We start from the raw sequence: 18865 nt of genomic DNA, 5'->3' as shown, positions 1-18865 counted from the left end.
AATAATTATTAAATAAGAACGACTTTTAAATATGGCAAATTGGGAATTTCACCAAAAATACAAAATAAAAACAAAAAAAAATTGAATGCTGGATGGATTTTGATTTTTCTAAGCATAAGAAACCTCTAAAAAATTAATATTTGTTTTTACAATTTATCAAAATGATTAATATTCATGTGCTTTTAAATAATCTGATATGAAATTTTTTACTTTGAAGAAAGTAAACCAACTTGGTGGAGAATTCAAGAGTGGAACGATTAAACACCATAAAATTAATGGTGCGAGCAAAAATGTATTTTAAAAATACAAAATTTGTAGATAAAAGATATTGTCCTAACATAATTTTAATTGTTACATTATTTTCTTTTTAGGAACAAGTACTAATCGTAACGTACGAATTTGTAGTTCATTTGTTTTTAAAAATCACTGTCGTCGACACAACAGTTGTTACACCCCGTACTCTTATATACATCACTGTACATTTATGTTGTAAAGGCTAAAAAAATACTTCCTAATTCTTTAAACAATGTTTTACAAAACTATATTACATATAAATTCCATCCATTTAACACTTTGTTAAAAATATTAAGTTCCTTGTTAAAAGAAAAAAAAAGGAAAAAAGAAAAGAAGACAAAAAAGGAACTAATCATATAGACAACATTTTATGTTTTTCCTTTTTCTTTCATTATCTTTTTCTTTCTTTCTTATTTTTCCATTTAAAGCGTATAATATAAATATGCAATAACATACCATGATGCAAAACTATAACTAATGAAAGTAAGATGTTCATATGGCCGTTGCAAGGCCGAGAAATGTTTATCCACAGTTTTTACCCCATACCCTCAAAAAAAGCTACAGAATACAAAATTTCATTAGGCAAATTTTTTTAGTTTAAACTCATACACCTCCAAAGACATACATTGAAAGAAGTTATTTAAATATATATATTTATACAATATATGGGCCCACAATATATAAAATTTTATATCACAAATTTATCTCATGTTGATATCAACACCGATATTGTTTCTTTTAAGTTTAAATAAGTCATCTTTGTGGAAATAAAACCAATGTGTCAGGTAAATGTGCTTCTCAGGTATAAAACCGACTCTTTAATTAATCAAAGTGGAATTTTAAAAAATTACATTGTTATTGTGAAAATTTTGTTGAAAACACTTAACTGTTATATCATTATATAATACAAATCCAATTACACCATGAGATTTATTATAGTTACCATTAAACTGAATAATTTTTCCTTTGCTTTAGATGACTAGTGTGTGTAAAATCAGAATACAAAAAGCTAAAACAAAGGAAATACAAAATATTTTTAATACTGGACATATAACTAGCACTCTATAAAACAAAAATAAAATAATAAAACAGATAGGGGACAATTACATGTAATATATTTTAGTTTGATGTCCAAACATGATAAAACCTTTCAGGTTAATTTTAGCTTCTAAAGTGGTCACAGTTTAATTTGACCTACATGCTGTACACTTGACTTCATAAATTCATAATGCGAACATTAAGTACCAAATTAAAAAACAAAGTTTTTCCTACGTACGATTTCTTGAATGGAATTGAATGGCAAAGAACAGCGGAATTCCTGGGAAAACCATGGGGGGACAAATCATCTTATAAAAATTATGTATTTAAATTACGATTATTTGAATTTTTTCACTTACCTAGATCCGTAATATATTTTCAAAAATTAGGGCCACTATATATCATCATAGAATTTAAATCCCAACTTTGGATAGATAACTGTTTTCACAAAGTTGTGTAAAAAGCAATTTTTAGAAAAGAAGAAGAGAAACACATTTGTTTCCTCACATTGGTACAAATCCAAAGAAATTGTGATGTTTAATGATACTCATTTTTTTTAATATTTTAATAATTAAATATAATTATTAATTAACATTAATATTAGTAACATAATCTAACAACAATTGAAAATATTAACGCTTAATAATTAAAACAATAAATTTATTGCTCACTGGTGTCTGAATCACTGGGATAAGAGTACAAAAAATATTTATCTTAACAACACCTGCAATTTACAAATTACATTTGGAAGTATTTATGAATAAATAATAATAATGTTAATAATAATTCCAATATCATAAGTTAACCGAATATCAAATTTATATTAAGGATTATTTTATTGTAAATAACTATTTACAGATTTTTTGTTTAATTATAAATTACAAATATAATCTTGACTTTTCTAAATTTATTATTTTGAATATGACAATGTAATTATAAAGACTTTTGTACGTGTGTATATATATTCCTATATATTTATAAATTTAGTATTAGTAGGAAAGAATTTAATTTGTTTTCTTCAAACAAACTCCTAAGCGATTTTTTACAATTTTGGTTACTAATTATTGTTTAAATTTTAATTGCCTTGTTTTTATTTTATTTAAGAAAAAATAACCAACAGGTATAAATAGATTTGTATATATATATTTATATACAATAATAAATAATAAAATGAAAGAAAGTTAAGGAATTAAAACAACAAAGTGGGGGAATGTGATGCATCTCAAATTAAAAAGTAATCAACTTATATCTGATGTGCTTGCTCCATCACAGATTTCATCCACTACCACATTTAATAGTATTAGATCAAGTATAATGCTATTTTTTTAACATTAATACAATAAAAAAATATAACTTAGTAGCAATAAAATCTATTGGTTTGTTATTGTTTGAATTCCATTCAGAATAGGAAATTCCTGTATTCGTTTGCTTTTAAAACAGTTGTTTTGCTTTTTAAAAAGCTTTTGTTCTAACAAAATTTAAAATGATTGAAATATCAAATGAAAAAGTGACATCTCCTAAATTATGTATGGCCTCAGTTGAAAAAGTCATTAATCACTTTCTTTCAAGTACATCTCCTGAAACACAATTTCAATAATAAATTATTTAAGAAATAAAAGATCACGCTTCTTAAATTTTCAAACCAGACATGAAATTTGCGTTTAAAACACTCACATTTTCATTGTTAGGAATATGTACACTATCAGGAACATTGAGTAAGCTCATCTTGCTATTAAAATTCTGAAAATTAAAAGAAAAAATATTAAAATACAATATTTTGACAAATAATGACTGAAATTCTTACATTTTTACCCTGCAGAGAGTGAACTGGTATGCAAGTAGACTCTGCAAAATTTCCTATTTTTCCTGTTCCACCTGTAAATCGTAGACACATAAAATCCCCTGACTTTGTCAAGCGAGTAATTGAAAGAATTGGATAAACGGCACTTTTAATATAATCTAGTGTATAGTACAAACCTATTGCCTCTATATAAGGCACACTAGGGGAAAAAAATGTAATCGTTAGTATATTAACAGCAAAATATGAACAATAGTCAAATTTCTTAGTTGCAAGTGGGTCTTTCAGATTAAATGAGCAAACATTGAGTTACATTTTTGTTTTTGATTTTGAGTGATAAACACATTTTAAATAGATCAAACATTGTTTAAATTTTATTAAATTATCATGCTAGTAGAAGAAAGAAAATTTAACTTAAGTGAAATTTTCTTATTTACAGGAAAACCATGTAATAGAGTCAGCATCATATCATTAATTATTTTATCATTTGTGATGGAGTTGGGATCTTTTGGAAAAATGTAGGGTCGAGTAATAGAAAAAGACGGTTTTGAACATTTCCATTTTTTTTTTTTTTTTTTAATATTAATGCTATTCATATCATTTTAATCCTTTTGCTTGTTTTTGCAAAATCAAAGAGTATTCAATGAGTAGACTGAAGGTTGTTTGAAAAATTAGAAAGAATATGGCATGCAGAGAAAGGTTAAGAGCAGAATCACAAAACAGCAGAACCACTAGATTGATCATACAAAAAGATCGGCCATCAAACTAAGTCAAGAAAAGCATATGGAAAGTAAAAAACGTTCTAGGTGTTATTTAATTCATTCATCTTGCTAGTTGCTTCTTGAAAACCCATACGTTGAACAATTCATGAACATAGGATTTATCGGTTCTACCACTTCAGGACAATGGACTAAAACACTTTACTGGAAAAATATTAAAGCTTCCTAGTTATTTTTGATTTTGGAGGTGATATCAACAATGAGTTTGGTGAGACTTCGGTCAATTTTTAAGCTTTTGGAGAAGTGACACCTGAGTTTGATTAATAAGAGTAAAATTTTAATTGAACAAAAGGCCCAGCCAAAGCAAAAACTCGATTATTGATCGAGATTGAATCAACAACTTACAACACCAATCTAATCTGAGAAATGGCCCTCTCTTTACATAAAAACTGAAGTAGAGTTTTTTCTTTTTTTACTACTAGACCCATTATTACTACTAAAACATGATGAGCTCTATTTCCATTTTGTGAAGCAAATTAATTTGATCTAAAATAACATACATTTTTTTCATTGCCCCTAATAATTTAAAACATGTCCTGTAGTTTCAACATTCTTGGTGGTTCCTGGGATATATTCAATTCCCACTAGCACCCTCTAGCTTGAGTACAGCATAGCTCTACAAACACCTTCCACGTTCTATTTTAAAGACTGTTCAGAATTCCAATCTCCAGTGTGAATGCTATATTCTTGGAAGATATGTATCTATCGTTCCCTGGACATCACCTCATTTTACTAACGGTTCAGTGATTGGAGGAAACAGTAAGAGCATCATTGCTCAAATTGAGAACTTTTACTTAAACTCCAAGGGTGACCATTTGCTAATGAAAGTAATAGACAAGGCGTTCAACCTTAAAATGCAAAACAAAACAGTAGTTTTCTGCTGGAGCAGAGGGCATTGTGGCATAAAAAACCATGAATTTGTCGACCATTTGGCAAAACAAGCAATAAAAGGTGGAGCCTTCATTAACATCAAACTGCAAAAATAAGACACCAAACGCACACTAAACAATAAATGGATAGAGGACTGGGAGGATTTTACTGATCATTATTTCCAAGACCAAGTACCATTCCTGGTTTTCCATAGTTTGAAGTCCATAGTTGCAAAAAAAATTTCTCAACAACACGGTTAAAAACGAATCATGGCATCTGTGGTTTCCATTTTCACAGAATTGGCCTTAAACCATCTCCAAATTGTCCTACATGTAAGTTACAACACTTTCACACAAAACCAATATGACACCACAAAAATAGCACCACTCTTTATGCCCTGAAGATGACACGAATAAAGGTTGAAACAGCAAAAAAATGAAAAAGGTTGTTTTCTAAACTACCTCATTCTTAACCGCTCTCCTCACAACTTTTCAAATAATACACAAAATATTTTCATGCACATTTTTAAAACAATTCATGGATAATAATAGTACATTTCTTATAAATACATAAATATAGAAGCAGTATGTTTTATCTTTCATTGATAATCATTGAAACCGAAATATTCTAAATGTTGTTTAATTAACGTCTAACGTCCTCACTTTTTCACTAATTTGTTCCATTTGTATTATATTTGCTTAGATAAATTGCCGTATAATTTACTTGTGACCGACTTGCAACTATATTGTATACATGTGCATATTTATAAATTTAATAATAGTAATAAAATATTAAAAAGTTATGATTGTAAAATTTAATTTTCAGTTTTTCCAGTCTTTGGAAGCAAATATACAAATATGCACAGATTATACTTAATTATTTTGAAAATGAAATTAATAAGTTGGTAACAGTACACACCATTGTAGTTATCAAGGAATCCTTCAGCTTGTTGACTACTGCTTGAAATGCAGTGGACCATCGGCAAGGATTGGGACGATGGTTCGTCTGGAGAGGTCGGCTGTAGAGAAGTGGTGACTTCCTGATCAACTGGGCTGAGTGTAGTCGTATCAGGAGGACTTTCTGAAAACGCCGGCTTCTGGCAAAGGGTGTTGTTCGTTGCAACTACCAAGGCCGGAGTTGATGATATTTGCAACACCTGGTTCTGTGTCTGGGTCGAAACCGAATTCTTCTTATCTATAATGAAACCTTTATCTATGTTGTTGATTATCAAATTTTGTTTGTCGACGTTATTAAGGACAAAATTCTGTTTGTCAATATTGCCCAAGACAAAATTTCCTCTCATGTTGTCAGAGTTGATCAAAATCTTGTCATTGTTGGGGCTGAGAATAAAGTTCTGCTTTTCTGAAGTTAATATGAAATTCGGTTTTTCATTCAATATGAAGTTCTGGTGGTTCAAGTTGAGAGTTGGAGTGGGCTGAGTCTGCTGATTCGACACCATTGTTGTTTGTTGAACAATTGTTGTATTCTGTTGAACAACTGTTGTATTTGAAGTATTGGGCTGTTGTACGACTACATTCTGTGGTATGAATTCTTGATTTCTAGAGCATGGATTAGGGCTGACACTAAGCATTGGACTCAACTGTCCACTGAAAGTGTTGTTCACCAAATACTGATTCGATGAACTTAGAAATTGGTTGTTAGGTACAACTTTGTTTGCTGTTTGATTACTTGGAGTTCTAATCACCATTCCTGGTGTAATGAGATTCTGCCCACTTGTGTACACTCCTGTGTTTTGAACCGGCGTGAGGAGATTGAGTTGAACAGCATCTTGAAGAATTGTGCCATCAGACATGACCATCCCACTAACTCCTGCTGGGACGATGAACTGTTGGATTGGAAAGTTCTGAACTAAATTTAATGGTTGTAACATATTAGCTGCTATTAACTGCTGAGTACTGGCAAAATTGGTTTTACTGGGTACGAGAGTCACAGCTTGTAAGACTGGTGCGTTCAGCTGTTGCTGCTGTACCATAACGTTATTTGTGCCTTGAGGAGACAATAACATAGAACCAACAGTTGGAGACATTTTTCTTTTCTTGTAAACTGCCTTCCTCTTAGAATCAGGGGAAAGCAAATTTGTTTCCTCGATAACTTGATTTTGTTGCATGGCCACATTACCGACAAGCTGAGGTATCTGCATAGTATTCAAACCATCAACAACAACACTGGGTTGAAGTAGTAGTGGACCAGGAAGTGTATTGACAAGAACTGTGGGGTGGTTTAAAACTTGAGAAGTCACTCCAATCTGATTGGTCCCAGGGCTTGTCGTATTGATTTTTTGGACAGCGGGTTGTGGCGACAACATTGAATTTGTAACAATAAGCTGCCCATTACTTGAAACGAGAATATGCCCTGAGTTTTTAATTACTTCTTGTGGAATAGAATTTTGCATTAAACTATTAGGAGATGCAGAAGGCTGCTCTACAGAGTTTTGCTTTTGTGGTGGTGCAGTCTGATTATTAACTGTGACAGTTGCTGTATTCGCCCTGCCAGCCAAAACGGAAGTAATTGTGTTACTACTCGCTGTGTGACCTGATGCCATTGTGGTGACAATGGTAGTGACAGTGTCAGGCGAGGTAGATTCTGGAGGACTCCTATTGCTTGTACTGACTGTAGCCCCTTGAATGGGACCACGGTCATCTTGTTTTTCAGGTAGTGTCGAGCTCGGCTCTTCAACTTTCTTCCTTTCTAAAGAAGAATCTGGAAAACGACTAGTAACAGTATTTCTTGACTTTGGTCGAGAATATGACTTATTTATATTACTAGCGAGTGGAATGCCTTCAACAGACGGGCTGTTGGCATTCTGCCTAGATATAGTGCTGTTTAATAGCGCTGTCTGTTGTGCCAAATATCCACTAGGATCTTCCATGAAACTAGGCTGTTCAGAGGAACTTCTATTTTCTCCATTTGGACAATCATCAGAATATCTCTTTTTAATTATACGATGCTGTTTTCTTTTAAAATCTTGATTCCATGCAGGGACTGTGGAATTGGGATGAAGAGGAGGCACCCTTTCATAAACATTGTTTTGCTGCTGCTTGTTCTGCTGCCAAGGAGGCGTTCGATTTACATTCAGGTTTTGAGTGCCTGCAGGAACCACATTGTTTATAACTTCTTGAAGTTGTGAAAAGTCTCCCCTGGTGCTTTTATTTAATTTTCCTTCATAAGTTTGAATACCCTGAGTATATGCCAGCCTCTGTTCAAAATTCACCTGTATTAAGAAAGCAAATGTACTAAATAACATAACAAGGATTCAGTCAAATAATTTTTAATTTACCTGTTGTATACTATTTGATTGTGCTGTTTGAAGAAGGTGGTCGTTTACTACAGGAGCCATGCCAATCTGTTGCGGTGGGCATCTCGGCCCTTCATGAAGTCTTTGGTATTGGACCGAATTAGAATCCTGATACCTGTACTCTTCTTGGTAACCATTAGTAAGTGTCGTTTTAGCAAATTGCTGACTATTTTCCCTCCATGGCTAGAATAATAATTATTATTATAAATACAATGAAATTTAAAAAAAAATGCTGTTTTCCAGAAAATATTGAGTCTTACTAGGCCATTAAAAGACAGTTGTTCCTTTGCAGCTTGTTCTCTTTGAGACAAAAGCTGAGAAACAGACGGCTGAGGTACACAGACTTTCCTTTTCTTCCTAACAATTCCATCGCCTGAAATGATATAATAACTAGCTTTACTAAAATTTAAAATAAAATCTGTAATACTTCCTACTTAGTAAGGGAAACTGTATAAGCTAGTTAAATAAATTAAGTACAGTCTAATACTCAAACCTTTTCTTCGCTAATTTTAGGCACAAACAAAGAAAAATAAAATTTTGTAAAAGACATTAAAAGCTCAGGGAAATAAGAAAATAAAAATTTGTATTGAAAGCTTTTTTGGGGGGGAAAAAACTGTGTAATACCATATCTACTATCTACACTTTCTGTAGAAGGCTGTGTTAAAAGTTTCCTCTTATGGTTGCATAATTTAGTCAGGTCGCCAGGCCCTATCACAGGGGCTGTCCATGGTCTGGTTGAAACCTGGAAAAAAGATAGTTAACATTAATTAAAATGTTTCAAACTTTTTAAAAATTAATGCATTTTAGTAGTTATAAAACTGGTGCAGGACAGCAGCCAGGGTAGGGTGTGAAATCTTGTAGAGATTAGAAAAACAATGCCTAAAATAGTTCGATGTTGAAGTATTATCTATAATTATTTATAAAATGGCTCAATTCAACTCTTCTTTTCTTTGTTGCTCATGAGTTGAATGAGAAAAATAAGAATGTTACTTTAAATTCTGTGTGCATATAATAGAGGTTCCTAATGTCTTTTAATGACATCTTATAATTAAATAGTCCAGTACATTTTATTAAATATTTAATAATAGTGATAATTTATACACAGGTAAATTAATTATAGGCATTGAAGATGAATCTGAAATTGAACCTAAAGGTTTGTGAGAATTACGTTTAAAGAGTGGCTGATTTTGACCTCATTTCATACTATGTATTTAGTCAATTTTGATCTCTATAATTATTCTTTCAAGCCAATCTTTCACAGAAGGTTTCTTCAATTGCTACAATTTTTACATTCTGTAAATTGTTTCTTTATTATCAAATAACATTTATCATTATTACTTGCTTTACTTAATAAGATTTAACGAAAATTAGAAAACAAATTCAAAAAGAATGTTGAAATTAAAAAATGGATTTGGAAAATCTCCAATTCTAAAGTAGACATGGCTAAGAAAAACCAGTCTTAAAGATGAACTTATTTTTAAATTATAGAGCATTATTTATATTACAATATTTATTTGCTTTGGAAATTTAGATCAAACCTAAATTCATCATGATGTCCGAGATAGTCAACGTTAAATCTTCATAGAACTATGTGCGGAATAAAATCTAGTCGTATAGCGCAATAATAATATCTCCTCTATATTTTCAAATTAGCTTCTCTAAATTCAATCCAGAAATGTCACTTGATATCCAGCAACCTGCTCAAATCTTCACAATTGGGGTCCCAAATTTAGAAAAGGATTTGCATAATCTTCAATCAAGTTTTAAAAAGTTTAAAAGTAAAAAAGAACCAAGCAGAACCACCACGCCAGTGTCAATGTTTTTCTCATTTTAAATATTTTGCCCTGAATTCTTAAGAAACAAACAAACCAATTTGGCATTCAACAACATGATCAAATCAAATAGGAAACCTGAAATTACAAAATACATTTTGAAATCTTCATTTGAGCTTTATTAGTCGAGATAACGAAGACAACCTATAATAGTGCTTTTACGTTATATAATTTCCAAATTTATACTTTTTATTCGTGAAGAACCAGACCAGCCAACTTGGCATACAACATTGAGACTGATAAATTAAATGAAAATTTAAAAATATTCTTGGAAAATTTAGTTTTTAATTTTTGAGTTTTTGGTAATTGAAAAGAAATGAACCCAAGTGGACAGTTAACAAATTTCAACTTAGTGGATTGGTGATTTTACGCACCACGTGCGCTTATCCTCACTGATTTGGTCTGTCGAGCTTATTTCAGTTTCTCACTCTCCTCAGTGTTGGTCTGCTACTAAAGCAAACTAAAACAGCGAAAATAAGCCAAAATAATTGGAAAAGACCAAAATGTATGTTCATCATCCTGTAGACCCCAAGAGGAAATCTCACATTTTCATTATCGTTCTTTTGATTTGTTAATATTTCAACTAACTCAACTTGGTATTAAGCAACATGATCACATCAACAAAGGCATTGAAATTTGGTCATTACCGTTCAACCTAGTTTGCTTATCATCTCCAAGTTGGTCTGTCAGAAGTGTTTGGCATTTCACCATCTTCTGTGTTAAGTCTGTATTCAGTGAAGATGATGAAAAGTTGAAATAGGTCTGGCATAGAAGGATGATTGGTATCTACGAAATCACCAAGCACACCCACAGAGAAATCTCACCATTCAATAAAAGACTAATAATGTTACGAAAAATATATTTGAATGATTTTATTCATCTTTAAAATAATCCTTAGTTATCAGAATTTTAAATGTGCTCTTTTGAATTCTTTGATAATGTTAAAAACATGGTTATGAATTTTTATAAAAACTAATGCCAACATTACATAAGTAAAAAATTAAAAATTAAATTTTGGCACACTCTTAAAATTAAGTCCATTATATTTAGTGGTCTAATTGGCCAAATTACTTCTTTCAATTAATTAATCTTTTTACTTAAGGTCTTGGTCAAAATGAAAAATTAATAAAAATGACAAGAAGAATCCAAGTATGACGTTTTGTTAAACCACAGCTTTATTTTTAGGATTTGTTCAGAACTTGACCAACTTGGCATCAAGCACAATATTAAAACAAGATAGGAATCCTGGAATGATTAAATAAATTCGAGAACATTTTCGAACAAGCTTTGAAAGTAAAAATGACAAGTATAATGCGAAAAATTCTTTAATTTTTGTTAAACTGCATCTTAATTCTTAGGATTAATTTTTAAAAATTAATTTAATTAATTCTCAGGAAAAAATAATGCCAAAAATACATATGTGAAAAATTAAAAATAAAATCATTAAAAATAAAATAGAAATCCAATATTTTAAATTATGGCACACTTAAAATAATAAGGCCTTAAAGTAAATGTTCATATGTGTTAATGATAAAAACGAAAACTACTGTACAGATTTCGATGAAATTTTCACACTTATTTTTTATTAGTCCCGAGCAGATTTAGAGAATATAACTGATGGACTAACTGGAAGAAGTGATAGGCTCAACTCTGCACATGTGTGTGTTTATGCATAAACATCTGCATATTTGAGCTTATATAAATCAACAACCAGATACTGTTTATAGATCAAGATGAAGTAGTAAATTATCTGAGTTTTTGTAAGTTTTGTGTTTATATTAATTTTCTAAGTTTCTTACTGTTCAGTATTAATTGACTATTAAATTACTTTTTGACTCTGTTGTAGAATTGCATTTTGCCGTTGTTTAATATGCCACCAAAATGATAAAATATTGCTCGTAGAATAATATTAAAATTCTTACTAAAAATCAAAAAAGGGGATGTGCCAATGCTACATATACCAATGATACCAACGGAACTGCCTTTCCAATTAAACTGGCTTTTGCAGTAATGGTAAACAAATCACAAGGCCAATCATTCGTATTATGTCGATTGAATTTGGAGAATCCTTGGTTTTCACATGGACAATTATACGTTGCATGCTCCAGGATGTGGATTTGTTGTTTGTATATATGCCAAATGGAATCACCAAAAACATTGTACATCCAAGAGCAGTGCAATTTTAATGCTGAATTCAACAGTAATTACAATTTCAATTAATTACTCTTTTTATGTAAGGTCTTGGTTGACCGGTTGACCGCTGCTCTAACCTCTTGAGCTATCGTGACTTTGATCCACTCGGACACTCCCATCTCAACCTACAATCTTTTTGAATTTTCCCTCTTTTTGCCATTTTTCAAGTAGTTAGAGCAACATCATATCGAGCCGAAGGTTGTTGGTTCGAATCCTGCTCGTGACACTAACTTTTCCATCTCAACCAAGACCTTACTTAAAAAGAATAATTAATTGAAATAATTAATATGGTCAATTCAACCGCTAAGCATACAATTTAATACAATGTAATAAAAAACAAAGAAATATTGCATATGTAAATATCTAATATGATGACTACAATTATTGATATCAAACATTCAATTGTATTCAAATAATTTACATATATGCTCCTGTCTAGCAATATGTGTACTGAAAATAATGTGTTAAATAACATTTTTTATTATTCCCCTGGGCAACACCGGGTTATAAGGCTAGTAATGTATAATATATATTACATAATTTAAAGTGTCTTCTTAATTTTCCGGTTGTTTTTCTTTTATTTGTTTACTGTTTTTAATGGTTTTACAGTAACAAATAAATATTTTAAAAACACCAAACAAACGGGTAATTTAATTTTTCAAGGTTAAATATTGTTGATATCTTTTATTAACATAAACAAATAATTAGGTGGACTTTCATTCCATAAATGTTGAAAAGATTTAAACTATTGTTTTCTACATTTTTCTAGATTAAATCGTAAATTTTCAAGAAAAGAACAAGAACTTGTAAGTTTGTTTAAAAAAAAAGAAGAAAAATCGTTAAACTACTCCGTTGTAATTAGGACAATGCTTATTTTAAATGTGATTTAGCCTGATTCAATTAGGCCTTTTAACCTTTAAGCATTCAATGTTATTTTAATAGAACAGTTTTGCTTGATGATCGATAACTACGACGCACCCCCTCGAACAACAACCTACACAATTCTCCCGTGTATTTTTCTCCCTATTGACTTTTAATAACAGCACGGAGAAAGAATATCAATTTTGAACCTTTGGAATAACAATTTCTGACCATGAGTGTTTATTTATTCGACGAGAACAAGCGTTAATTGATCCGGCGGTGTAAAACTTCTTTTTATGATATTGTCCTTAACACCCTGTTATAAGGGTAAAAACCGAGGAAAATTTATCTGGCCAGGGACGGTATAAATATGTCAATGGATTGAATTGCCTCGTAAACTTTTACAATTTACCACTCTACATCGTAAAGCAGAGAAACCGCCAGAAGTCGTAAATATACTAGAATTAATCAAACTCATATTAAGGCTTTTAAAACGTAATATTGTTTTATTATTAATAAAAGTCTTTAAAAGAAACAAAATGGCTAGATTCGTGGTCTAGGGACGGAGGGGTGGTTAAACTTTTCATTAACGTTGCAAATAACATTCATTTGTCATTCCTCACAAAAAAAAATTAGATTAAGTACAGAAAGAAAGCTTATCCGGTCGACTTGGGATTTTTTTTCGATGTGTAACAAATGTTTCTCATTTGAAACTATGTCAAAAAACGTTTCAGCGCCCTAAGGTTGATTTATGACTGTGTAAAGGTCGAAGTGAAAGGAGACCGCTGGGCATTGAAAATTGCTATTTACACCGAGCCTGTCGGTAACGGCCAGGATTTCGGCTTTGTACAAAAGGGAAAATTACAAGGTTTATACTTATAATTTATTAAGTTTAATCCGAAGAGGTATCTACGGGCGGGTGGTTCGGCTTCCCCCGTTGGGGCAGGTGGCCTTCCGACACTTCCTTCACCGTCGAAACACGCTAATTAACAGCAAAAACACCTGTCCAACATTTGGTCATAATTGTATAAACTTCGACTATTCATGAACTGGTGGGCATCGTGACTGCAATTTCATGAGGCACGGGGCGGCAAGTTTATTCCTCCCTTCGGCCGATTATGCATCGGTTTGAAACAATCGTTAAACTACACCATTAACCAATAAGGATAATAATTGGTAAAACCCATTTCAACCTGTTATAAAGACATATTAACCCTCAAACAGTGGATAAATCCTCTCATAAAGTTACCATCCATCTAAACCCATCCTCATTTATTAATAATTAACCATATTAATAAACATGAATGTAACAATGTAAATGAACAGAGATTAACAACAATTAAATGATAATTTAGGTTTTTATATTTAAAATAAAAAGTGAAAAAACATACACATTAATATCCTGTACAAGTTCATGGCTGCGTGCGCGTGTGAAGGCATAACAAAATCGAACAACCATAAAAATCAAGCTTTAAAAGTATTAAGTACAAAACGAGGCCAGTGTAGATATTTATTTTCAAAATTATCCCCTTTGAATTCTTAAGATTCTGACAAGGAACAACTTGGCATCCAGCAGCCAGATTAGATCATGATAGGAGCCTTGGAATAGAAGAAAAATCATTATTGATACTCTTCAATTTTTAAAATGGAAATAACCAGGCGAATAGACACTTCATTATTTCGATTTCATACATAAGATCTTAGCAGCCAGCCATAGCAAACAAAAACCAGATCAAATTAAGATTTATTAAAAACTATTAGGTATCCTGCAATTCCAAAAGAATTGCTATTGTTTAAAATAAAATATTTGGATAACATCTAATCTATGTTTAAAAGTAGAAACAACCATGAAAGTAGCTAAATATTTACTACTTTTTACTATTTTAATTTCATTCCTTTGACTTCTTAAGATCTGAGCAAACCACCATGCCAAACAGAAACAAGATCAAATTAAGATTATGTCTTATATAAAAAAAAATGTATTATCTGCAATCGCCATTTCAAAGCATAAAACCAAAAACAATTTTTATTATTTTAATTTTATACGTTTGATTTCTTAAGATCCTGGCAACCAGCATACTAAAAAGCAACTCAAAGCATTAAATGAGACTTGAAATGAAAAAAAGGATAATCTTTAATCGTCCTTTCAAGGTAGAAATAACCCAAAACAATAAAAACTACGGCACCCAGTGACACGATCGATTAAAAAAGGTGCTGCTACAGTTAATCAATATATTTGGATAATCTCTAATCCTAAGAGATTGTTTCTACTTTTAAACATACATTAGATATTATCCAAATATTTTATTTTAAACAATAGCAATTCTTTTGGAGGTAGAAATAACCCAAAACAATCCAAACCATAATCTACTGTTTGATACCTACTATCTTGGCTGCCTATCCTCGCTGATTTTTTTTTTTTTGTTCAGACGCGTTCGGCATTTGGTCGTCTTCAGCTGAGTCTCCACAGAAATCAACCGAACACTGATGATGACGAAATGCCAAAACTAAAAATTAACCAACTAAAATCAGCGAGGATAAGAAGGTAACTATCAGCAATAGGTTTATCACCTCACAGACCACAAGAAGAAATTTCGGAACCAAACCAGAATATTGCTTTTTACAATTAGCAAATTTATTTATTTTTCTGAGTTCTTAACATCCCGACAAAAATTATGCGGCACCCAGTGACACGATCGATTAAAAAAGGTGCTCCTACAGTTAATCAATATATTTGGATAATCTCTAATCCACGTTTAAAAGTAAAACCAACCATAAAAGTACCCAAACATTTACTTTTTACTATGTTCATTTTATTAATTTGATTTCTTCAGATCCTGGCAAGCCAACTGCCATGATATGATTAACTCATTACAGGAGTGCTGAAGTTAAAAAGGGTTTAGATATTCTACAATCATAGTTTAAAATAAATAAACAAATAAAAATAAAAAGCTGTTTTGTTGGTAAAAATATTGTTCCTTTGGATAATAAGTTATTTCGTAAGTTAATTCAAACTAATAATGAAATCATAAAATTTAAATGTTTAGCTGTTTTAGAAAGTATTTCTGACAACGTTCAGTAATGCAGGCAATAATGAAGTGAAAGTGCAACTACAAAGTACTTTCGAATCGCTGATTATTTCACAGCAAATAGGTACTTTATTGCTAAACGTAACATCTTTTTGTTCGTCGTCGTATTGTTTCAATCGTTATATAAACATCTATTTTAGAAAGATAAAAAAATAAGAAAACAATGTAACTTTAAAGAATTAAAGATGTCCCAGCGGTTACGTTTTAAATTATAGAGCTGATGTAGATTGATGACCGTCGAGGTTGGCAAACAAAAAGCTGTTAGTGGTTAAGAGATTTAACCATTGTTGAAACATGAGATGTGGCCATTTTTTAAAAGATTTAAATCACCAGATCTTTATCACAACGAAAATAGTCTTTTTATAGGTGATTCCATTTACGAGTTAATAAAAAAGTAATTATCTATCCATCTATGAATTTTATAATCGTGTAGTCTAAGATTTTTCATAAAAGAATGCTCAAATGGAAGTTGGAAAACGGCATACAAAGGTGAATTTCCCAGCGTACCTCCCAACTGAGTTGGAAATTGCTTAGGGTCATCAAGAAGACATGTGGCCGTGCGTTGTCACGGTTCAGTTAAGTTCCCTTTCTTTCTTTTGTGTGCATTGTTTAAAATTACTTGTCATACAATTCTTTCAAAAGGCCTTTCTTTTCTTTTTAATTAAAATACTAGGTTGTTGCAAAAAAATCCTTGAAATTGAAAAATCCGCCAATTAAATATTAACATTTTATTTGAATTTTTTTTTATTATTTAAGGTGGCTTTTAACTATGAACCTAAGTATTTCATTTGCTATTAGTTATTACATATAAATTGCAAAGAGAATGGCCTAAATGAAATGCTGTCTTCTGAGATGTTTTGTTTCTGGTGGCAGAGCTGCCTCATCGAAAGAAAGATTAATGTACCCCGACTTGAATCATCTGCTGTAGCAGACGGTTGCGTATGAAACAGGCAAAATTCGCAAGAAAGGAGTGAGTCAGTGTCTTTCCTTTCTTATATATCCGATTTGCTCATCTGCTATAGCTAGCTTCGTATTATGACTTTCGCCTATGGTCCAGGCGAAATTCACAAGTCTTGCTACTCCCTGCTTTTATCCTTGATTTGCTCTTCACACATGTGTAATTCACAAGAATGGAATCGCGTCTGTCTTCTCAGTGCTTATATCCCCGATTTGCGTATCTACAGCAAACCTATTGTCACGTTTTCCTTTGGCACAGGCGAAATTCCAAGAATGAGAGAGTTTTGCTTCTTCCTACTTTTATCCCCCATTTTCTAAACACATTATAACGTTTGTCACACGTGAAATAAACAAGAATGTAGTATGAGAAAAAAATGAATTTATACAATACTAGAAAATTTTAGATTAAAAAAATATACATATGAATTTATACAATGCTAGAAAATTTTAGATTTAAAAAAATGAATTTATATAATGATAGAAAATTTCAGATTAAAAATTTTTTTCTTTCTTTTTCTTTTTTAAATCTAAAATTTTCTATCGTTATATAAATTCATTTTTGTTTAATCTAAAATTTTCTAGAATTGTATAAATTCACATTTTTTTTTAACCTAAAATTTTCTAGCATTGTATAAATTCATTTGTAAAATTGAAACAATGTTTATAAATCCCAGGCCCTGGAGATGATTTCAATAAAGATCGAAACGTTGGCACGATAAAGAAAATGTTTTTCTAAAACCTACGTCATATCAGACCGCATCTCACGAGTTCCGAATAATTATTTTAGTAACAAAGGTTTAGTATACTATTTTAGCCTTAGAAACTTGTTTTAAATAATTTTTAATCCAACCTTCTGTAAAAAAAAAAAAACGCTTACCTTGGGACTAAAGTTGAATGTAACATCACAGTTTACAGGGCATTCGAGGCCACATTTACAAGTTCCTTCCGTCTGCAAATAAGCTTTGACCTGTTCCGTCGACGTCAAAGCCGTATTGCTCGGGCTGAAAAAGACAAAAGAGGAAAAATCAAAATAAACAACAATTATGTGAAAGGAGAAAAAAAACTCAATACAGATCCGATTTGAAAATTTTTCAAAGCGTGAATGAAAAAGTGCAGCCTGGATTATAAGATATTCAATTAAATCACATAAAGTTGAAGCAGATTACAACTTAGTAAAAGGTTTTGATACTTGTTCACCTTGAAACAAGATTACACAAGAGTGAACAAGGAGTGGGAAGCCATTACCAATCTCCTGCAATACAAACAACACAGATTATATGCCATTTAGAATCCTCACCTATCACAATTAACGTTTTTAATTGTATGTTGATATTTAATCGATATCAATTCAGGAAAAACTGTTTCCTTCAAACATGCCTTTTTCAACAAAAATTAATAAATATAAACACTTGTAATGACATAATTAGGTTTTATTAATACTGGTGGAATAGACTAGACGGTTTTGAACTATTCATAATTTTTTTGGTGAAAAGTCTTATTTTACAGATTAAAAATCAATATTTTAATCGTATATTTAGCCTAATCAAATGGCTACACCATGATCATGATTATCAAAGGTGAACAAATGAATCATCGCCCTCTAGGCAATTAAAAATAAAATAAAGTAAAATACAAAGAAACAAAGAAAATATACTATATTTTTTTACTTGAAAACAAAAAACAATTGACAAGGTTTAACAGAAATTATTATTATAATGGGCAGAAAGGATAATTAACAAATAACTAGAGAAGCGAGATGAGATCATTTTCTAGATATAATTTATGTTATATTAGCATAATATGCTAATCTCACTCATTAATATTATCATTGTCGTTAC

At 31.1% G+C, this 18865-nt stretch overlaps 1 protein-coding gene across 1 annotated transcript; it reads right to left on the bottom strand.

Annotated features, from left to right (window-relative positions):
* Positions 1-2396: 2396 nt before the first annotated feature.
* LOC106664879 lies at positions 2397-18189 on the bottom strand (the record flags this gene model as incomplete). Its single annotated transcript, XM_024229677.1, has 8 exons — positions 2397-2909; positions 3007-3072; positions 3137-3207; positions 5698-8011; positions 8078-8278; positions 8356-8468; positions 8720-8837; positions 17905-18189. Coding segments are annotated over 8 exons (3195 nt in total), but the record flags the coding sequence as incomplete, so codon positions are not given.
* Positions 18190-18865: the final 676 nt, after the last annotated feature.

This window comes from Cimex lectularius, unplaced genomic scaffold, assembly GCF_000648675.2.
Source record: "Cimex lectularius strain Harlan isolate CLEC.00 unplaced genomic scaffold, Clec_2.1 scaffold5, whole genome shotgun sequence".
NCBI classification, from domain to species: domain Eukaryota; kingdom Metazoa; phylum Arthropoda; class Insecta; order Hemiptera; family Cimicidae; genus Cimex; species Cimex lectularius.
Note: the sequence above shows the minus strand (reverse complement) of the source record. Positions and strands in the feature narration are given on the sequence as shown.